Below are 17260 nucleotides of genomic sequence, written 5' to 3'. Positions count from 1 at the left end.
ATTTATTTTTCCCACAGAAAAGAGTTTGGTGGATAATTTTTCTGCATGTTTATATAGTTTTATCATGTCACATTTTAATTTTAAAGAAATAAAAGTCATCGACGATGGTGTAGATGACATGGATATCATTAGAGATATAATAAAGATTGAAAAGCCAGAAGATGCCTTTTATATAGCAGATATCGGTGATGTTATTAAACGACATCACGAATGGATAACTAAAATGCCTAAAGTTATTCCACACTATGGTATGTTTATGAAATTTATTACATTCTTTGTTCTTTTTCTTTTGAAATATTTTTATGAAAAGAGCAATATCGCATTCACACACGCATTTTCAAATTTTAGCGATCAAATGCAATTCAAACCCGACGGTAATTAAAGTCCTGGCGGCTTTAAACGGTTGTTTCGATTGTGCGTCTAAGGTAAACAAATTTTATTTCCGTTACAAAAATTTTAACTTGATATAAAACGTCTAAATCTTTGATGTTTACACAAGTTTTATAAAACTAAGCCTTATTTATACAAGTTTTATTCTATTTCATCAACATATTCTATTAATTTAAACTAAGAAAGATGAAAAAATTGAATATTAAAATATTTTAGACACATAATATTTCTCTTTATATCTCGTATTCATATCATATAAGGTCTGCGTAAATTAACAAACTGTCTAATAATTTGCAAAGTTAATTAAGAATAATGACGTTTTAACAGCAAGAGATAGCGCACGTAATGCAGTACGGCGTGCAAGGCGAACGGATCATTTTTGCGCATCCAACAAAATTGCCGTCTCATCTAAAATATTCAAGAAAAGTAGGTGTCCAACAAATGACGATCGATAGTGAACTTGAGTTGGTAAAAATTAAAGATTATTTCCCCGAAGCTAAGTAAGTTTAAGAGCAAAATCTATTCATGATTATTATTCATTCTATTTATGATTATATATAATTATTTGAATGGTTTTCTGTGTCGTTTTATTTTTCATTAATATATGTATATTTGATTGATATGACTTGAATAGAATCGTGATACGCATACGCTGTGACGCAAAAAATACGCTGATATCATTAGGAACAAAATTCGGTTGCGATCCCCGAGAGGAAGCTAGGTGCTTGATAAAATATACGAAGAATCTCGGCTTGAATTTACACGGCTTCAGTTTTCACGTCGGTACCCCGTGCTTAGAACTAGATGCCTATCGTAGAGGGATTAAAATATGTAAAAAATTAATCGCTTACGCCAAATCGATCGGCTGCGAAGATACACAGCTGATCGATATCGGCGGTGGATTCATGAGCGTGTGCGGCGAAGATCTCGATGTGGTATGTACAATAAATATTTCTATATTTAACAAAAATGTTTATACTGTTTTTGACACTTGCGTTTCGTTTATTTTTTTTTTTTTTCTTTAGTTGGCCAATATTATTAACAGCGCGATCAAGGATCTCGATCCCACTATAAGAGTCATCAGTGAGCCTGGACGCTATTACGTAGGTTCGAATTTTACTTTAGCCTCTTACTTACATTCGAAAAAGCTTACTGTTTCCGAAAATGGCGAATTGATGAGAATGTATTACATGAATTGCGGCGTGTACAATTCGTTTTTAGACGAATTGTTGGGTCTGCAGGCCAGAATCCCAGAATTACCTTTCAATGTAACTATATAATTTACTATTTAATTTATTATATAAGCAACTATTTAATATGACGAAGAATGATAATTGCGGAAAGTACATAATTATCGAATTAATATAATATTGCAGCTGATGAGCGATGAAAAATTCCTTTCGAATTTATGGGGACCGACCGCCGATTCGCATGATCTCATTTTTAAAAATGTGTTATTGCCGGAACTTTATATAGGTGACTGGTTAGTATGGAGAGAGATGGGTGCTTACACGTTAGCTCTTTCCAATACATTCAATGGATTCCCGATCCCAGATGTAAAACCATTTATTAGAAAGACTCAATGGTCAGTATTCGTAAAAAGATATCTACTTGAAAATGATATTTTGCATGCTTGAAAGAGTACATTATATATTTATTTATTTAAATTATAAAACAAATATATATATATATATATATATTTGCATTTCTTCTCTCTATAATAATATATTAATATTTTCAGGGAAAGTTTTTTGAAGGAAATTAATCAAAAGTAAAGTGCATTTTATTTTGAGAAACAACATATTAAATAATTTTATGTAGTAATAATATAGTACAATATACTACTATTGTCAAAGAAATTCGACATCTATTTTACGGTAAAGTTTACCGAAAAACGTTATGATTATGATTTCTGGTTGAAGCAGGAAAAAGAGAGAATAAAAAAACAGAGCAGAGAACAAACGTGGAGGGAGAAACAGAAGAAAGAAAAATAGGCATATTTACTGGAGGTTTCGCAAAGTTTTTTGTGCGTAGGCAGACGTATGTACACTATATCGACTGTACAATTTTATCAGCAATTGCGGTGACATTTTTGTACGAGTCTGGAATACGCGTTTATTATGATAATTTATCAATGTGTGTCTTTTTTATCTTTATCTTGTTATGACGTCTGTAAGCACGCGCTAAATAAAGCAAGTTTATATAAACAAGTTTTATATAATTAATGTTTTTTTATAATACACGTGAAATAAGAATGCTGTAATAATTAAATACATGAGTACAGCACAATAAGCTTTCAGCGAATGTGCACAAAAGTGCAGGTGATTTATGTGAATGACATAAATAATCTCGTATTTACATACACATGACTGGGTTACATTACATTATAACAGTATCCCGCTAAACTTTATTTCCAACAATAAACCGAGCAGCAATAAAAATAAGAAGTGACAAGAGTGGATAAATCATAAAAAGTTCAACTTCATCCCGAGTTGCATTTCTTTTAATGAGACCCAAAACACGACCGAAAAATCGTTCCATAATTCATCGAGATCTACGAAAGACCCACTCGATTCATTGACATTGATTAGCGTTTCTTTTTCTTTCACTTTTATCATAAATTCGTGTAAAAATCGCTCGAGAATTAAATAGCACAAAGAATTGTTTATTATTTACAAAAATCGTTCCTTGAGGTTATTGTATTTGATTTTACGTAAAGTAAACAACTGTAATCTCTTTTAATTTTACAGCAACTTTCAAATATACAGAGATAATTCCTTTAATATTTTCTAAATTATTTAATTCTTTTAATCAATTATTTAACTTTTAATTAATTGTTTAATCTTTAAATCGATTTTTCGTTTCAGGATACCGTTATTAGGGTATCGATTTCGCGAGGCACATTTTTCCCTTCTCCCTCGCTTTTGACCCGAGGAAACTGGCTCGCTGTCGACATGAACGGGGCACTAAGTATGCATAGACGGGTTTCCGGGTTCGGGTACGCGTTCGGACTTCACCTTTACGACCCGTTGGGTCGGTCCGGTAACTAGTTGGCACGCCGCCATGCATAGAAGCGCGCCGCTAATAAGTATATACCCGCTTTGGTAGCTACACCCGCTAATACTCGAGTGGCTGACAAATGCTCCAATATCCGCCGCCATCGTCAGTACCCCGCTCGCATCCAGCCGATACCAAGATGAGTTTCCTTTAGTGTTCGACAAACTTTTTACTCATTCGGGCATGCTCTACTTCGCGTCGGGTCACACGACGCAGAGCGCCGTATATGTCTAGTCGAGAAATCGCTACATTGACATACTTAAAGTTGAGAATAAATTTGTTTCAATCTTTTATCGTGGAAGAGTGGAAAGATCTGATGAAAATTCCAAAGTATTGCATAAAATTGTATGATTTTATATAGAAATTTTTTGCTGTTCTACAAAGACTTCACGTATATCTCATTCATCCTGTTATTAATATCGATTCTATATCCGGAGCGACCTTCCGCTATATAAATGCACGTAGTGCAAAAATCGCTTACTGGATTACGTGGCAGAACTTCAGCGGGAAAATATGGTCACCGGCGATATGAGGGGAATATGAGAGATAAGGGTGGATTACAGTCGGCGGAGATCTATCGCAAGCTGAGTTCTCCGGATTAACCCTTTGCATTCGTGGATCCAACAGAGTTAACCGCAGTTCGCGTTCTATTTTCCCTCTCTGTCTCTCTCATTCTCTCTTTTCGGCATGCGGCTTGATTGGCTTCACCGCAGTTTTCACGGAGAAATGGCGAATTGGCTGTCAACCCACTGCAAATACACGTGGGTGGCGACGGATTAAGAATCGGGGTTACGAAGGCTCGCGCCGATTCCATCGACCGCCCCTTTCACGTTTTTTTCGACCAGAGTTGTATTTTCGGAGGACCAATTTCATGCGCGTCACACTGTGAATGACGCTGCTTTATAACCCTGAATTGTGGTCACGTTGAATCAATAGTCGGCCGCCGTGCGCGGACACACTCTCCGCTCCGAGATTTGTATTTGTTCCATTCCGATAGCCCGTTGTGTAATACATGCACGCTTCCCCGCGAGATTCACAAGGATTCGAGCACAGAATTCACATAAAAAAAATGATTGTTAAATAAGATTCATTGAATTTATTCTACGCATTTCACATTAAAACTGCATAAGCAAAATATCCACGTCATCAACAAACATTCATAGTTTTACGTTGCTCAAGTTTTATTAAAAGAAAAAATAAACGAATGAAAAAACACTTATAAATTATAATATTAAAAATAAATGCAAAATTGAATCTAATACAATATAAAGTATTTATTAATTTATTTACTAAGTAAGGCATGTGTCATCGATAATGTTTTTCTTGAAAGAAAATACTGCAATTGCTAATAATGTATAAAACATATAATTTATTTTTACATGATAGAATTATTCCAAATCGCATAATGTCACAGTCACTAGGCCTGCCAATTAGATAGTCTTTGTAATTGATCTTTCGGCAAAAAAATTATACAACATATTTATTTTAACATTAAGCATATTTCTATATTTTTTATTTTACGATTTTCATATCGTTTGGCATTATGCTATAATGTTGCAAGCTTTGTTAATACTGATTTTCCATTACTTTCATTTCTACATAATTATTTCTGCTTGTTTCATATTTCAGCAAGTATTATTTATATAATTAATTGTTAAATATTCTAACTTCTCTCTGTGAATATTTTTACCTATAAAACGCGGACGACTTTATGATATTGTAGAGTATACTGTTCGCCCGTATTACAAAGTTTGACAAATAAAACAATGGCTCTGGCTATTTATTTGTAATTTCAACTGACAGGCCGAGACCTGGTATATTATGTGGGTAACTTGGTGTGCGAGTCGTTTGAAATATTATTATAATACTTCAATACAAGAAATACATATTATTATATATCAAAAAATATTGTAACACAATTTCATTTAATTAATTCACGACAAACGCGGGGCTTTAATAAAATGCGCAGCATTTCAGCTTGTTATTTATGCTTAAAAATATCGTTGTGGATTTTGTGAATCAACGGGCACGCGCGTCAACATCTTTTATGAAAATGCAATCAGCTTAATTTAGCCATATTACATATGATTACGTGTGTTATTAACGCGGTTCTTATTTTAGATGTAAAACGTAGAACATAAAATTCAATTGCAATTATTAATATTTATAATAATTCATTGATAACTTATTGCATAATTTTTTAAACATTATATATATATACTACAAATAATCTAACAATAAAAAATGCGCATTGCTGGAAATCATATGACTGACGTTAAATTAAGCGAGCTGTTTTTGATGATAAATCAATAAATCTCAAGCGCCAACTGTTCGCAGTCTGCGTATTGAATCAAAAGCGTCGAAATCAGTGTTTTCCCTCTATCACGCGACGCCAGTGAATTTCGAGAAAGATCCTCGCGATAGAAAAACCACGTACATTCGCGCTTTTCATCCCGAGAGTCTCTAGAGAGGGATTGACGCTGCGCAGAATGGCGGATCAAAGGAATCGACGTACCTAATTGCTATTTACCCCGAGCAACGCTTCCGTGGCTGACGCGTCATCCCTTCCGATCGCTTCGTCCCTGCTCGTCGGCTGGCGCGTTTCCACGGTTCTCAAGAGAATTGTCGGCCGACCGTTGTTCATAAGGCGAGCTCGCCTCGGAGACTCGTTACAAGGGACTACGACTCTCTCTTTCCCCCCCCGCCGGAATTTTCATATCCAAATAGTGCTCGACATCGAGCGATGTTTCAACCAAACGCAAGAGAAAGGAGGAGGAGGAGGAGGAGGAGGGCCACTTTGGCGCGAGCAAACGTTTGAGGAAAATAAAGTAACGTCTCGGAATCGAACATCTTATTCGCCGCCAGAAGGTAAACGGCCCCTTCGCTGTAAAAATTTTCGCTATTTTTCTAACATGAATTTGAGCTCTCCATAGCTCTCTATCTCCTTTCTTCTCGGTCTTACTTACACCATCTCGCGTGCCAAAGTATACATTCTGTGAGTAGAACACTTGCATTAGCTGTCTAAGCGGCTTGAACGTGTCTTCTCGCTTGCCGATAATATATCTGGATGTAAATATAAAGAGACCGACTGAAAAATAGCGAGTGCTACACGAGGGAATATGTATACGAATTGATCTCGTGTAACAATTCTAACAAGATTTTCCAAGATGTTATACGAGATCATATCGTCTGTCTTATCATCTTTTATTGTCTTATTTTTCTTGAGGCAAATGGTTAATGTCGGGATGATTTTGTATCTTTGTTATTAATCTTTAGATATCAAGCGATTAAAAGTCTCTCAATGCAAAATATTTTATATATTTTGTTCGGTAAATGTTGTTTAGAAGATAAAGAAACATCGTGTACACAAGATGCCACTAAAATCCGATAGATATGTGAAAACGGAATGTTATCTGTGGAAACAATTTTACACATTTTTTTTTCCGTGTCAAATGCTTTCGAAACATCTGTCTAAACGGAAGTAATTTACTTATCTGAACTGTATCTTATCCAAGCAAAATTAATCACAGAATAAATTATTGCGAAATTAATTTGACAAAACTGCCGTAAACTTGCCGTCAAATTACAACTCAAAAACATATTCAATATTTATAACTCGAAAAAAATTATACTAACTTTTGTATAATATATAATGTGTGTATGTGTATATGTGCGAAATTAAATCGCTAAGCTTTTTTATAAATTCGTACAAGAGCTACGATTATTGCTAACGAATATATCTTGCACATAAACTCGGTTGAGTCCTTGGATCACGTGAAAAATGCTTTTTTCAGAATTAAGAAGGGTCAAAGGAGCAGGTACAGGAGAGAAGAATGAATGTACGAGCAAAGTGAAAAACAGAAAGACGACGAAGAACGTTTATAAAAGAAAGAAATGCTTACAATGGAAAGGAAAACGTAAAGAGGACAAGTCTTTATGGGAGCAAATAATTCAGGCTCTCTTATGGAAACTTACACCCGAAAATGGATTAAGACGGCTGGTATAAAATTTGTCGAAATTTCCGGGACGCGTAATTTATTCTTGCTTCGACCGTACCTTTCCATTTTAGAAAATCACATCACCTGGATATTCTCTGTGGAATATCCCACTTTATGCCGCGTCCCCGAGGAGTCGGCCTCCGTATAGGAATGTCGACGACGAATGTTGTCTACATTATATTTAATGCGTTGTCATATGTAAAAATGTACGTATAGTGCAAATTTATAAAATATAATCAAGATTACCATCATGCGAAAGCGCGTAAATATACTTTAATATTTATAAATCATTCACAAATATTTTTGGCAGGTGAACGCATTTGACGTTGATTCTTAAAGTACAAGGTTACTGCATATCTTTATTGAATATGAGAAAGAAAAAGGAAGAAACATTGTGCGATATTCTTGAACTGCAACTTATCGATTGGCAGTAAACTTGTCTACTAAAGATATTTCTTTAGTACATATACGTAGAGGATATATGTATACGTAGAATATACGGCTCACACATACACACATAGGTGAGTACACATTTTCTTCTTTTTACTTCAAATTATTAATAAAGTTTTTATGTCAGATGACGTATAAAGAGATAAATGCATCAGCAAGAAAATAAAGAATAAAAAGAGTTTAATTAGGCAATTCATGAGAGTATATGTGTGTTAAATTATTTCATGAATACTTTTATAAAATAAGTAAAAGAATTTTAACATCATAAGAAATATTTGGTAAAAATCGCTTTAATTATTAATATCTGTCTGCATTATATATTCATTACACATGCTTTATAAATATCTGCTCCTATTCATAGAATATTTATATTCTTTTTTATTTTATTCTCATTATATTATATTTGACTTAGTTTGGTAACGAGATATCAGCGAAAGACTACAAATCGATCAGTAAATGCATGTCAGTTTTACTGAACGATTAATAATTTGTACACACTAAGCATCAATCATAAATAGAAACTTCTTGATGATTGATAGATTAATAAGATTGACAATACGTATTCTTGTGACAATGACAATTATCCTTAAACATTGATATCATTTAACTGAATTATTAATATCTTTTAATTAAATCTTTGAATTGAATCAAAGAACATAATTTCCATTGAAAATCGATTATGCTTATATCTTCAGATATCAATCTATCTTTCATTTTTGTGTACTTTTTTTATAAAACCAGAGTAAAGGATAAGTCTGTTGGTGAAGGATAAAACTGGTAGAGGATAAAACTAGGGCAAACAAGAGCAGGATAAGAATAAGGGTACGAGATCCGCAGCATTTTGGGCAGATATGAAATTGGGTGACACTATCACGACGTGAATGAAATACTCGTGACACTCATACTCCGCGGCTTTGACAGGCAGCCTCGAAGATCATAAACGAATCTTTTTTAAAAAGCAACTTTCTGCTTGCTCAATCGTCTCAATGTTTACATATGCGCAAATCATGTACCGTGTTCGTAAATAACCAAATTTTGCTTATTTTCATAGATCTATTTATTTGTGATATATCAAGAGACGAAACCGTAAACAGAAATTATGGATTTAAAATTTAGAGAATATACGATGAGCTAATATTGATTTTTCGGGAATGAAATATAAATATCATTTCTTTTTATTTATTTTTTTTTTACTGCAATTTTTAGTGATTATGGCAAAAAATTCGCGTATATATTTCTAAAATATATACGCGAATTTTTGGCCGTAATCATGCGGAAATATTTCAAAAAGATTTTCTATCAAAGTATATCGCGCGCATCCTACTACGTTTCATATTCATAATTAAGTAATCAGACTAGTTACTTAGTCCTAGATCATCCATTCATTCATATGCAGTTTCTCGCTCGCTCGTTCACAGAACACGTTCATATATAATTGGTCTAATCTAATCTCAGTTTTCCCCGTACTGTAGCAAACAAACTGCAATAATACCGCGTCTAGCCATTCGGAAGTATCCCGTCGTAATTGCCGTGGAAGGTAATATTATAGAGGTGCCCCGTGGATCACAGGCGATATATCACGGTGATATTACACGCGCTGTGTATAGCCGCAACAATACCGAAACTTACTATGCACGAATACGCGACTACTGTACTGGTTCAGTGTCGTTATAAATCGTGGAGAAGCTAAGGGGGCCCGGAACCAGAGTGCCGGAATTAAATTTCGCACAAACGCGTTTCCGCTACGAACAGGCATAGAAGGATAAAGGAAAATGAGCGAATGAGAACGGAATACGAAAAAACGGTAAAACTCGAAGACACGAATAGCGAAGAGAAAACGATGTTCTCGTTTTCTTCTGTATAAATATCTCAAATACATTGTAAATTAATGATACGGTGCAACATGATTACGTAGACAGAAAGAAAAAGCGAAATGGATCTAAGACGAAATCTGTCTCGCCTCTTTACGATTTTAGGTATTACATATTAAAGATAAGATACATAAATATTAGCTCATATAAATTAAAAAATTATCAAACTCAATATTTGATAAAGAATAATGCATATATTTTCATATAAATTATGTTTTTTTTTCCTTTGCCCAAACGAAATCTTTAATTATAAATAGTAATACATAAAACATTCTGAAATGTAGATTAACATCAATAAATAATAAATACATTAATTGAAGAAAATCGTGATAAATAGAGTAACAGCTTATCTGGGCGAATAAATACGAGAAATAGAACTAGATGCGTTTCGTTCATCGTAGATATTAAAAGCATAAAAAAGCTCTCGTATAAACATCCTCCTAACGTTCGAATTAAATTTCGCAAAGAACAGCGCGATTCCGTCCACGACAAAACCAGGTAAAAGGAGAAGGGAAAAATGTTAACAGGCACGTAAGAAAATATAAAGCTATCTTTTCAACGTACGCACGCATTCTTGTAGAATCACAAGGAGAACTGCTGGTCATGGCGGAATTGCATTGCTCGCCAAACAGTCGGATGATCATTGCTACAATGCGCATCGTATAAATAACCCCTTAACGAGGTAAAAAAAAAAAAAAAAATAAAAGTAAGATTCTTTTCTCGAATAGAGAGAGAAACAGAAAATTTTTGAAACCGAGATCCGTAGATTTATTTTGTTCATCTAATCTGATTAATTATGATTAAGAAATTATAATTCTTGATAACGAAATATAAGTGTTAAAATTTCGATTGTTAGTTTCTAAAGATTCGGAAATCTTATCATAGATATGAGAATTATTTTTTTAAGTCTCTTTCTTATTCAAAAGACACGCTGTATTGTAAGGTTTCTCTCGGGAGTAGCAATAATACCGGAGAATGCAGTAGTTCCCTCGTTTATCACGCGTATAATTGCGCTCACTTTACGCCCGCTATACGAATACCGGAATATACGCGTCGGCTCAATGTCGTTATAAATCGTACCGCGCGTGGCATCGTCGGGGGTTGGGATCGCGGTGCCCGGAATTAAATTTCGCAAGGAGCAACGTTCCGGCCGCGACGGGCTGGAGCGAAGAAGACGAAAATGCTGTCGCGCCCGAGAACGGAAAACAACGTTCCTGGCACGCGTAACGGAAACGGTATCCTATAAGATAAATTTTCGAGCATGGCGGAATAATTGCAAGCGTGGGGATGGAAAACGAGAGAGCGAAAGTCAGAGAAAGATATAATTCGTTCATTTTAAAATTAGCCTAATTGTAAGAGTAATATTACAGAATGGAGATCAATCATAAAGAAGGACTGATGCTTTGCGAAACACACCGGTATGTATTAGAAAAATATCGCGCAAAATAAGATTGCAAATTTATAATATGATATAAATGTATTTTTCTCTCCTTAAAAAATAAATATATTCTATATCCATCTATCGCTAATATTATAGTTTTATATAGATATTTCCTTATTATAGACAAACGAAAACCGAGATATACCGAGATACCGCTGATATAATTATCGGCGGACGCGTTAAAATGACGAATCGTTAATTTCGTGAATATTTTTGAATATTTTCATTCCAAGATTTTCGTCGCATTTCTCGCGCGCGGTTGTAAATCGCGATAGCATGTAGGAAAAGGAATGGCAGCGGTATTAAATTTCGTTGCCATTGCGCCTGAACAGAGAGACAGAGCAAAGAAGAGAACGGGAAGGACGAGGGTGGCGATGGTGACGGTGGTACGAGGGAACGGGGAAAACAATGTTGCTGCGGCATGTCGGTGTGCAGCAACCCCTCGCAAACGTCTCTGCGACGGCTCGTGTGCAAGCCGCCTGTCCCATCATTTATCGTCAAAACACTCTGAAAATGCCTCGAGCTTCGCGGGCTGTAATAATTGAAGAGACTCGCGCGCGTACGCGTGAGAGAGAGAGAGAGAGAGAGAGAGAGAGAGAGAGAGAGAGAGAGAGAGAGAGAGAGAGAGAGGGAGAGAGGGAGAGGGAGAGAGGAGAGAGAGAGAGAGAGACAAGGCGAAATTGCGGCGAGGTAAATTGAGAGCCGTCTTTGGATTAAGGGAGGAGGATGAAGACGCTTGCTGCCACATGCGTCCGCGGCGATACAGCTATGCTCTTAGTAAATTATTGCGAACGGATACGTGCAACATTGCCGCATTGCATTACATCGCTTGGCTCCACGCAATTCCATGAGGAATATATACGTTGCGATAGTTTACGTATTTCCTTTAGCTCTTAGATCTTATGTTATAACGATCTATAATTTGTCACAGAATTTTATTCATGTATCGTATACAAAATAATAAATAATAAAATACAAAAAACACACGTGAATAAATATACAAAACATGAGTAGATTAGGATTATAAACAAAAGTTTATTTTGTTACAAATTAAGATGATAGAATTTTTTGAAAAGTACAATAATTTTAATTTTTAAATAAAATTGAGAATTGAATATAAAAATGGATATAAAATTTAGAATTTTATATTATTTTTAAAATCCTTCTATTAAGTTAATATATATAATACCAAATATATTTATCAACAAGACATATTTAATATCAAATATTTATTGACAAGATAAAGTAAGTGTCTCATACATGTCGATAAAGCCCCATTAAATTTTGATGTATCAAATTTCATTAATTATCACGATTAGGCGCATCTGTTTACGTCAATGCTTGAGATACACCTTTCGAGAACGAAGCCGCTAATGAAGCGTAAAACAAATTAATTATCGCACGGTATCATTATTACAGTGACGAATCTTTCCGGTATTAATTATAGTCTTAATTGCGCAATCTGTTAGCCGATTATAAACGAGATGATCTAACAATCGGGTCAAATAAACAAAAACATTTATGGTAATTATTGATAGTAATGATTAATATTGACAATAATAACATAATAACTGTTATAAAATAGTATTAATAGATTTAATTATTACTATTATATATATATATATATATATATAATTACCAATAAATCTATTTTAAAAATGAGATTGGGGTTAATAATATATTCCAGTAATTGATCTATAATATAATATGTAATTACAATAAAATATATATTCTATTATACTATCAAATTTAATTATCTCTCAAAATAATATTATCCCTTGCATATATATTAAATAAAAAAAAAAAAAAAATGATTAACGGCACTTTATCCCAGTCAATAATACCGTGCATTTGCGACACGGAAGACAAATTGAAATGTGTTAGCCATACAGTATCCTATTAAAGTAATAATCATTAGAATTAATCATCATAATCGGCGAACGACGTTGGTCATGTTTAACGGCTAGCGGTAATTATTATACGGTTAGTCGAGTTAGATGGCGTCGTCGAAGTAACAAATTATTGCCGATGTAATTTCATTATCTTAAGTGCTCACGCCGACGAATGTATCGAGCTATTTTTCCGGCATTAACGCCGACTATAATTTTTCTGCATGCGGGCCGCGATGCGTGGGCGTTTCTCCGAGCGAATGAATCAATTGAACAGCGCCGTTATATCGGAATAGCAATTATACTTTATTACAAGCGATCGGTACTGTCTCTATGCACGATATTCGCGTTTGTGAATTTCGTGCATTAAATTCCGCCTTGTAAATGGCCCGCTATTTTCCACGCAGCCCGAAATATTTATAACCGCACATCGCATGCATATCGAATCGAGCACAATTGCTCGATATTAACGCTCTTCTTATATTTGCGCGAGATTTTACAACCGTTTATCAAACTTACATATTATAACCGGAAACAATTGGTTTTATTTTTTTTTTCTCATTGTTTCTCATAGATAGAAAATGCGATGAGTTTTTAGCCCGTAAAAAAGATCACGGTATATCGTAATTTTTTTCGTTTGTTATTAAAAATACTTTTAGTCATCAAAAATTATAACTAAAATTTACTTTTAAAAATCTTAAAAATAAATAAGAAACAAAGCTAATTTATTTATGTTTTCGCGATTGAAAATTTGATTGAAAATTCGAGTCCTTTAATATTTAATATGTATATTACTAAAATGTTACTTATATTAATATTTAATATTGCTAAATTAAATACTAAAATATTTAAACTTCATTTGGCTGTGTGTGGTAAGTTAGATTCTGGTATAAGCAGATTTAAAAATTATAACTAGTTCTCTTGAAAGGATTCTGCGAACGGTAGTTTGTCGAATCGTACGCGTCTCGGGAGAGTCGAGGAATAGCGAGACTGTATCAACAGTAGATTCGCCGGTGGGACGGGGATGGAAAGGAGCCATTTCATGGAATGAAGATGTATGCGAAGAATCAAGAAGTCGCTGCTTGCTTTCCTGCAGCAGGGGAAGCTGAAGCACTTTCGTCTCCGGGACGGGCAACGTAAGAGAACATTAGACACGTCGGAGGAACCGAAGCTGCGTCAACGGCGACGACGGAATTGCACGTGAATTTATTTATTTCGTACGCTGTGTTTCTCGCTCTTTTTTTTTCTACTAGGAAATCGCGGGAAAATCGCGCCGGCTGCGAGCTGGAATGCACTAAAGGAAAATGAAAAATACACCAACGGCTCTCTTTGTATGTATATTTAAAAAAAAACAACCGCTAACAAGAACAGAAATAAAAAATGTACCCTTTCAAAATATTCTAATGATATTTATAATGTTTTAATTGCGTTAAAAGAGGAGAAAAAGACTTGGAAAAAAAATTTCAATCATAAATTTTAGAAAAAGTTTCGATTATATTCCATCGTGACATAATTCTTTCTTTAATTTAATCTGATGATGAATTTAATCCATTATCCCCGTGGTATTATAAATTATTTGTGTTTTTGATCGATAAATTCACGTTAAGATATTCTCGAGCACATCTATACTAAAGGATTAAAAGCGCGATTTATTCGACGATAATGATCGATCTGACGGCAGAATTGATTTTCTCGTTTCGATTTTGACGTGGTTATCGCAAAACGTTCACCATGTGGATTTCGCGAGAATCGTTTAACACCGACGCGGCCGGGGCTTCGGCAAAAACTGCATTTCGGTGACCCAAATGCGCGTCCAGCGCAGCGGACAGAGCTTCATTTTAAAGGTCGTAAAAAGCGCTCTTTTTGCAGGATCACTCGATCCTGCTGTGTCCGCGACGCGACGGAAAAACGCGCGGTATTGCCGCGCATTCGACTTTGATCGCTTGACACCATCGGCGGATCGACCCGGACGAGTACATCGATCATTCATCATCGGCTAAAGTTTGATAAAACTTTGTCGTTGAAGTTGAGCAACTTGGAGAGTCGAGGAACGTAATGAAGTGTGCCGCGATGAGACATAATGATTAATTTAATTACTCTCTCTCTTTCTCTCTCTCTCTCTCTCTCTATCTTTCTCTTTTGAATACGGATTTCGATTTTCCGTTGTCCTCGATAGTGAAATTATCGTAAAAATTTGCCGATTTACATCGTCGATGACCTCTTCAGCATCCCTCGGATTACTTTCTTTCATCGATATCAAGTGCCAGTGGAGAGTTAGGCGGCGGTGAGATTAAGATCTAATTTAAATAACTGCGCTTGAGGTAACTTTTATGAGAGAGAGTTCCGAGATAGAAAGTAATTACGCGTATATTGGAATGAGAGCGCGTATTAATTAAAGAAGTTCTATTCCCACATAAGCGAATTAGCTTACAATTTTGCAATGGCAGTAATAGGAAATGTAAGACTTAAAACCCAGCAAGAAAAAAATTTGCTCCTTTTAAATTTTCTACTTTTTAAGTTTGATAGATATACATATATATATATTGAGAAATAAAGTATACATAAATTATGGAGAATTAAATCTTTGAGAATAAAATCTAGATGATCTTGAAAAAATCTCTGCAAGCAAAAAAATGTGTAATATTTAAACATTCTTTACATAATTTCATTTCTTCTTTTATATGATTATCGTCGTATAAATGTGTATCAAAAATTTTATCGAAGAGGAATATCTCAACTATGTCGAACAACTCATTTTGGTATCTCTTAAATAAACCTCGGAAAAAAGACAAGCAACTGGAGCGAAAAATAGCGGAAATATTTCCGATGGTATGATGCAAGTCGGAAGAGCAGAGATGGGTGGCATTAAAGGGTGGCATTCGGATAGGAAAAGGCCTATGCCGATAAAATTAATTTAATTTCTTGCCATTTTCACTGGACTGTTCATACACTGTCGAGGAAAGAAAAGGCAAGTTTACGATAATTAGTCCTCATAGTTTTTTGCGCTCTCTTCTAATATACCTTTTATCACCTCTGTCAAGTAGCGTGAAGCATTCACGTTTTATGCCCCTAAAGACAAAAGGTACAATCGTGCTAAATTGATAAAATTGTGATAAAGTTCAAAATTTTTAAAAATTACTTTCATAATTGTGGTTATGTTTAAACAATAGCGTATATATTTTTTATTTAGTTAATTCAATTTTATATCTTTTAACTTATTATATTTTTGCTTGTCTTGGTTTTCTTGTAATATATTACAAAATAGTGAACATGTTTTGAACTATCCAATTAATTGCGATGTAGTGAAATTCGTTGATAGGCTTTTTAAAAAAAATTCTGTTAATTTTACGAATACGAAAATCCTAGGAAATCTTCAAAATTCGTTTACTCTTATCTCTTTTTTTTAAAACGCTTTTCAAAACTACGGTTTCATAAAGCCGTGCCTCGTACTTTTTATCCCTAACACTAAGCGATGAGTATCGAGCCTCTGTAATTCTCTGTACTTTCGATCTCAAAACGTCGCGTATCTCGCGTACGTCGTGTTTGATTGAATTATAGTGGACAGCTTTCCGATCTCTTCGTTTCCTCGCAGCATGAGCAGCTTCCCAGCGATTGAATTACAGCCACTGTCTTTTACACCGACTAGATAAAACCTTGGACTTCATAAATACCACGATTTTTATTCTTCAATATAAAACGTCAAACGAAAAATTTTATAATAAGTTTTTGACACCTATTGAACATGGATGTGATCGCTGAATAATAGAATGAGACAATTTTTTAAAATATATATGACGTATCAACTCTCGCGGATACATAAAAAAGCACTTTTAAAATGCGATAGCCATAACATCCCCAACATCGAGGATGCATAATTTATTTGTAGATTTTATAGCGAGCTCGCGCTATCTCTGTTTCCGTGCGGATTGAATTATATAAGGCATCGTCTTGATCCTTTTGGAGGTCGGATCTTGCACCAACTAAATTATAGACTTTGCCATCGTGAATATAGACTAAGCAATGAGAGGCACGTCGTACAGCGTCTGAAGTAAACAGATAAAGCTCTTTGCACGCGTGCGTACAAGAGACAGAGAGAGAGAGAGAGAGAGAGAGAGAGAGAGAGAGAGAGAGAGAGAGAGAGAGAGAGAGAGAGAGAGAGAGAGA

At 34.8% G+C, this 17260-nt stretch overlaps 2 protein-coding genes across 2 annotated transcripts in view; one reads left to right on the top strand and one right to left on the bottom strand.

Moving 5' to 3' along the window:
* The window catches only part of LOC126851120 (agrin-like), a 459405-nt gene that overhangs the window by 96777 nt on the left and 345368 nt on the right, over positions 1–17260 (bottom strand). The window lies entirely within an intron of this gene.
* Positions 65–2581, top strand: LOC126851145 (ornithine decarboxylase 2-like). Its single transcript, XM_050594803.1, has 7 exons — positions 65–248; positions 349–425; positions 718–890; positions 1025–1325; positions 1416–1658; positions 1767–1975; positions 2132–2581. Exons 1-7 carry the CDS (start codon positions 65–67, stop codon positions 2163–2165), a joined length of 1221 nt encoding a protein of 406 aa, XP_050450760.1. The 3' UTR covers positions 2166–2581.

Source organism: Cataglyphis hispanica, chromosome 7 (genome assembly GCF_021464435.1).
Source record: "Cataglyphis hispanica isolate Lineage 1 chromosome 7, ULB_Chis1_1.0, whole genome shotgun sequence".
NCBI lineage: Eukaryota > Metazoa > Arthropoda > Insecta > Hymenoptera > Formicidae > Cataglyphis > Cataglyphis hispanica.
This window is presented reverse-complemented; position numbering and strand designations above follow the sequence as displayed.

Excerpts from the sequence above, each read along its gene's own strand:
- LOC126851145 (XM_050594803.1), top strand. The coding sequence starts at position 65 with ATGTCACATTTTAATTTTAAAGAAATAAAAGTCATCGACGATGGTGTA. Across the intron at positions 1,326-1,415 it reads GCGGCGAAGATCTCGATGTG|TTGGCCAATATTATTAACAG; the intron begins GTATGTACAATA and ends TTTTTTCTTTAG. Across the intron at positions 1,659-1,766 it reads TCCCAGAATTACCTTTCAAT|CTGATGAGCGATGAAAAATT; the intron begins GTAACTATATAA and ends ATAATATTGCAG.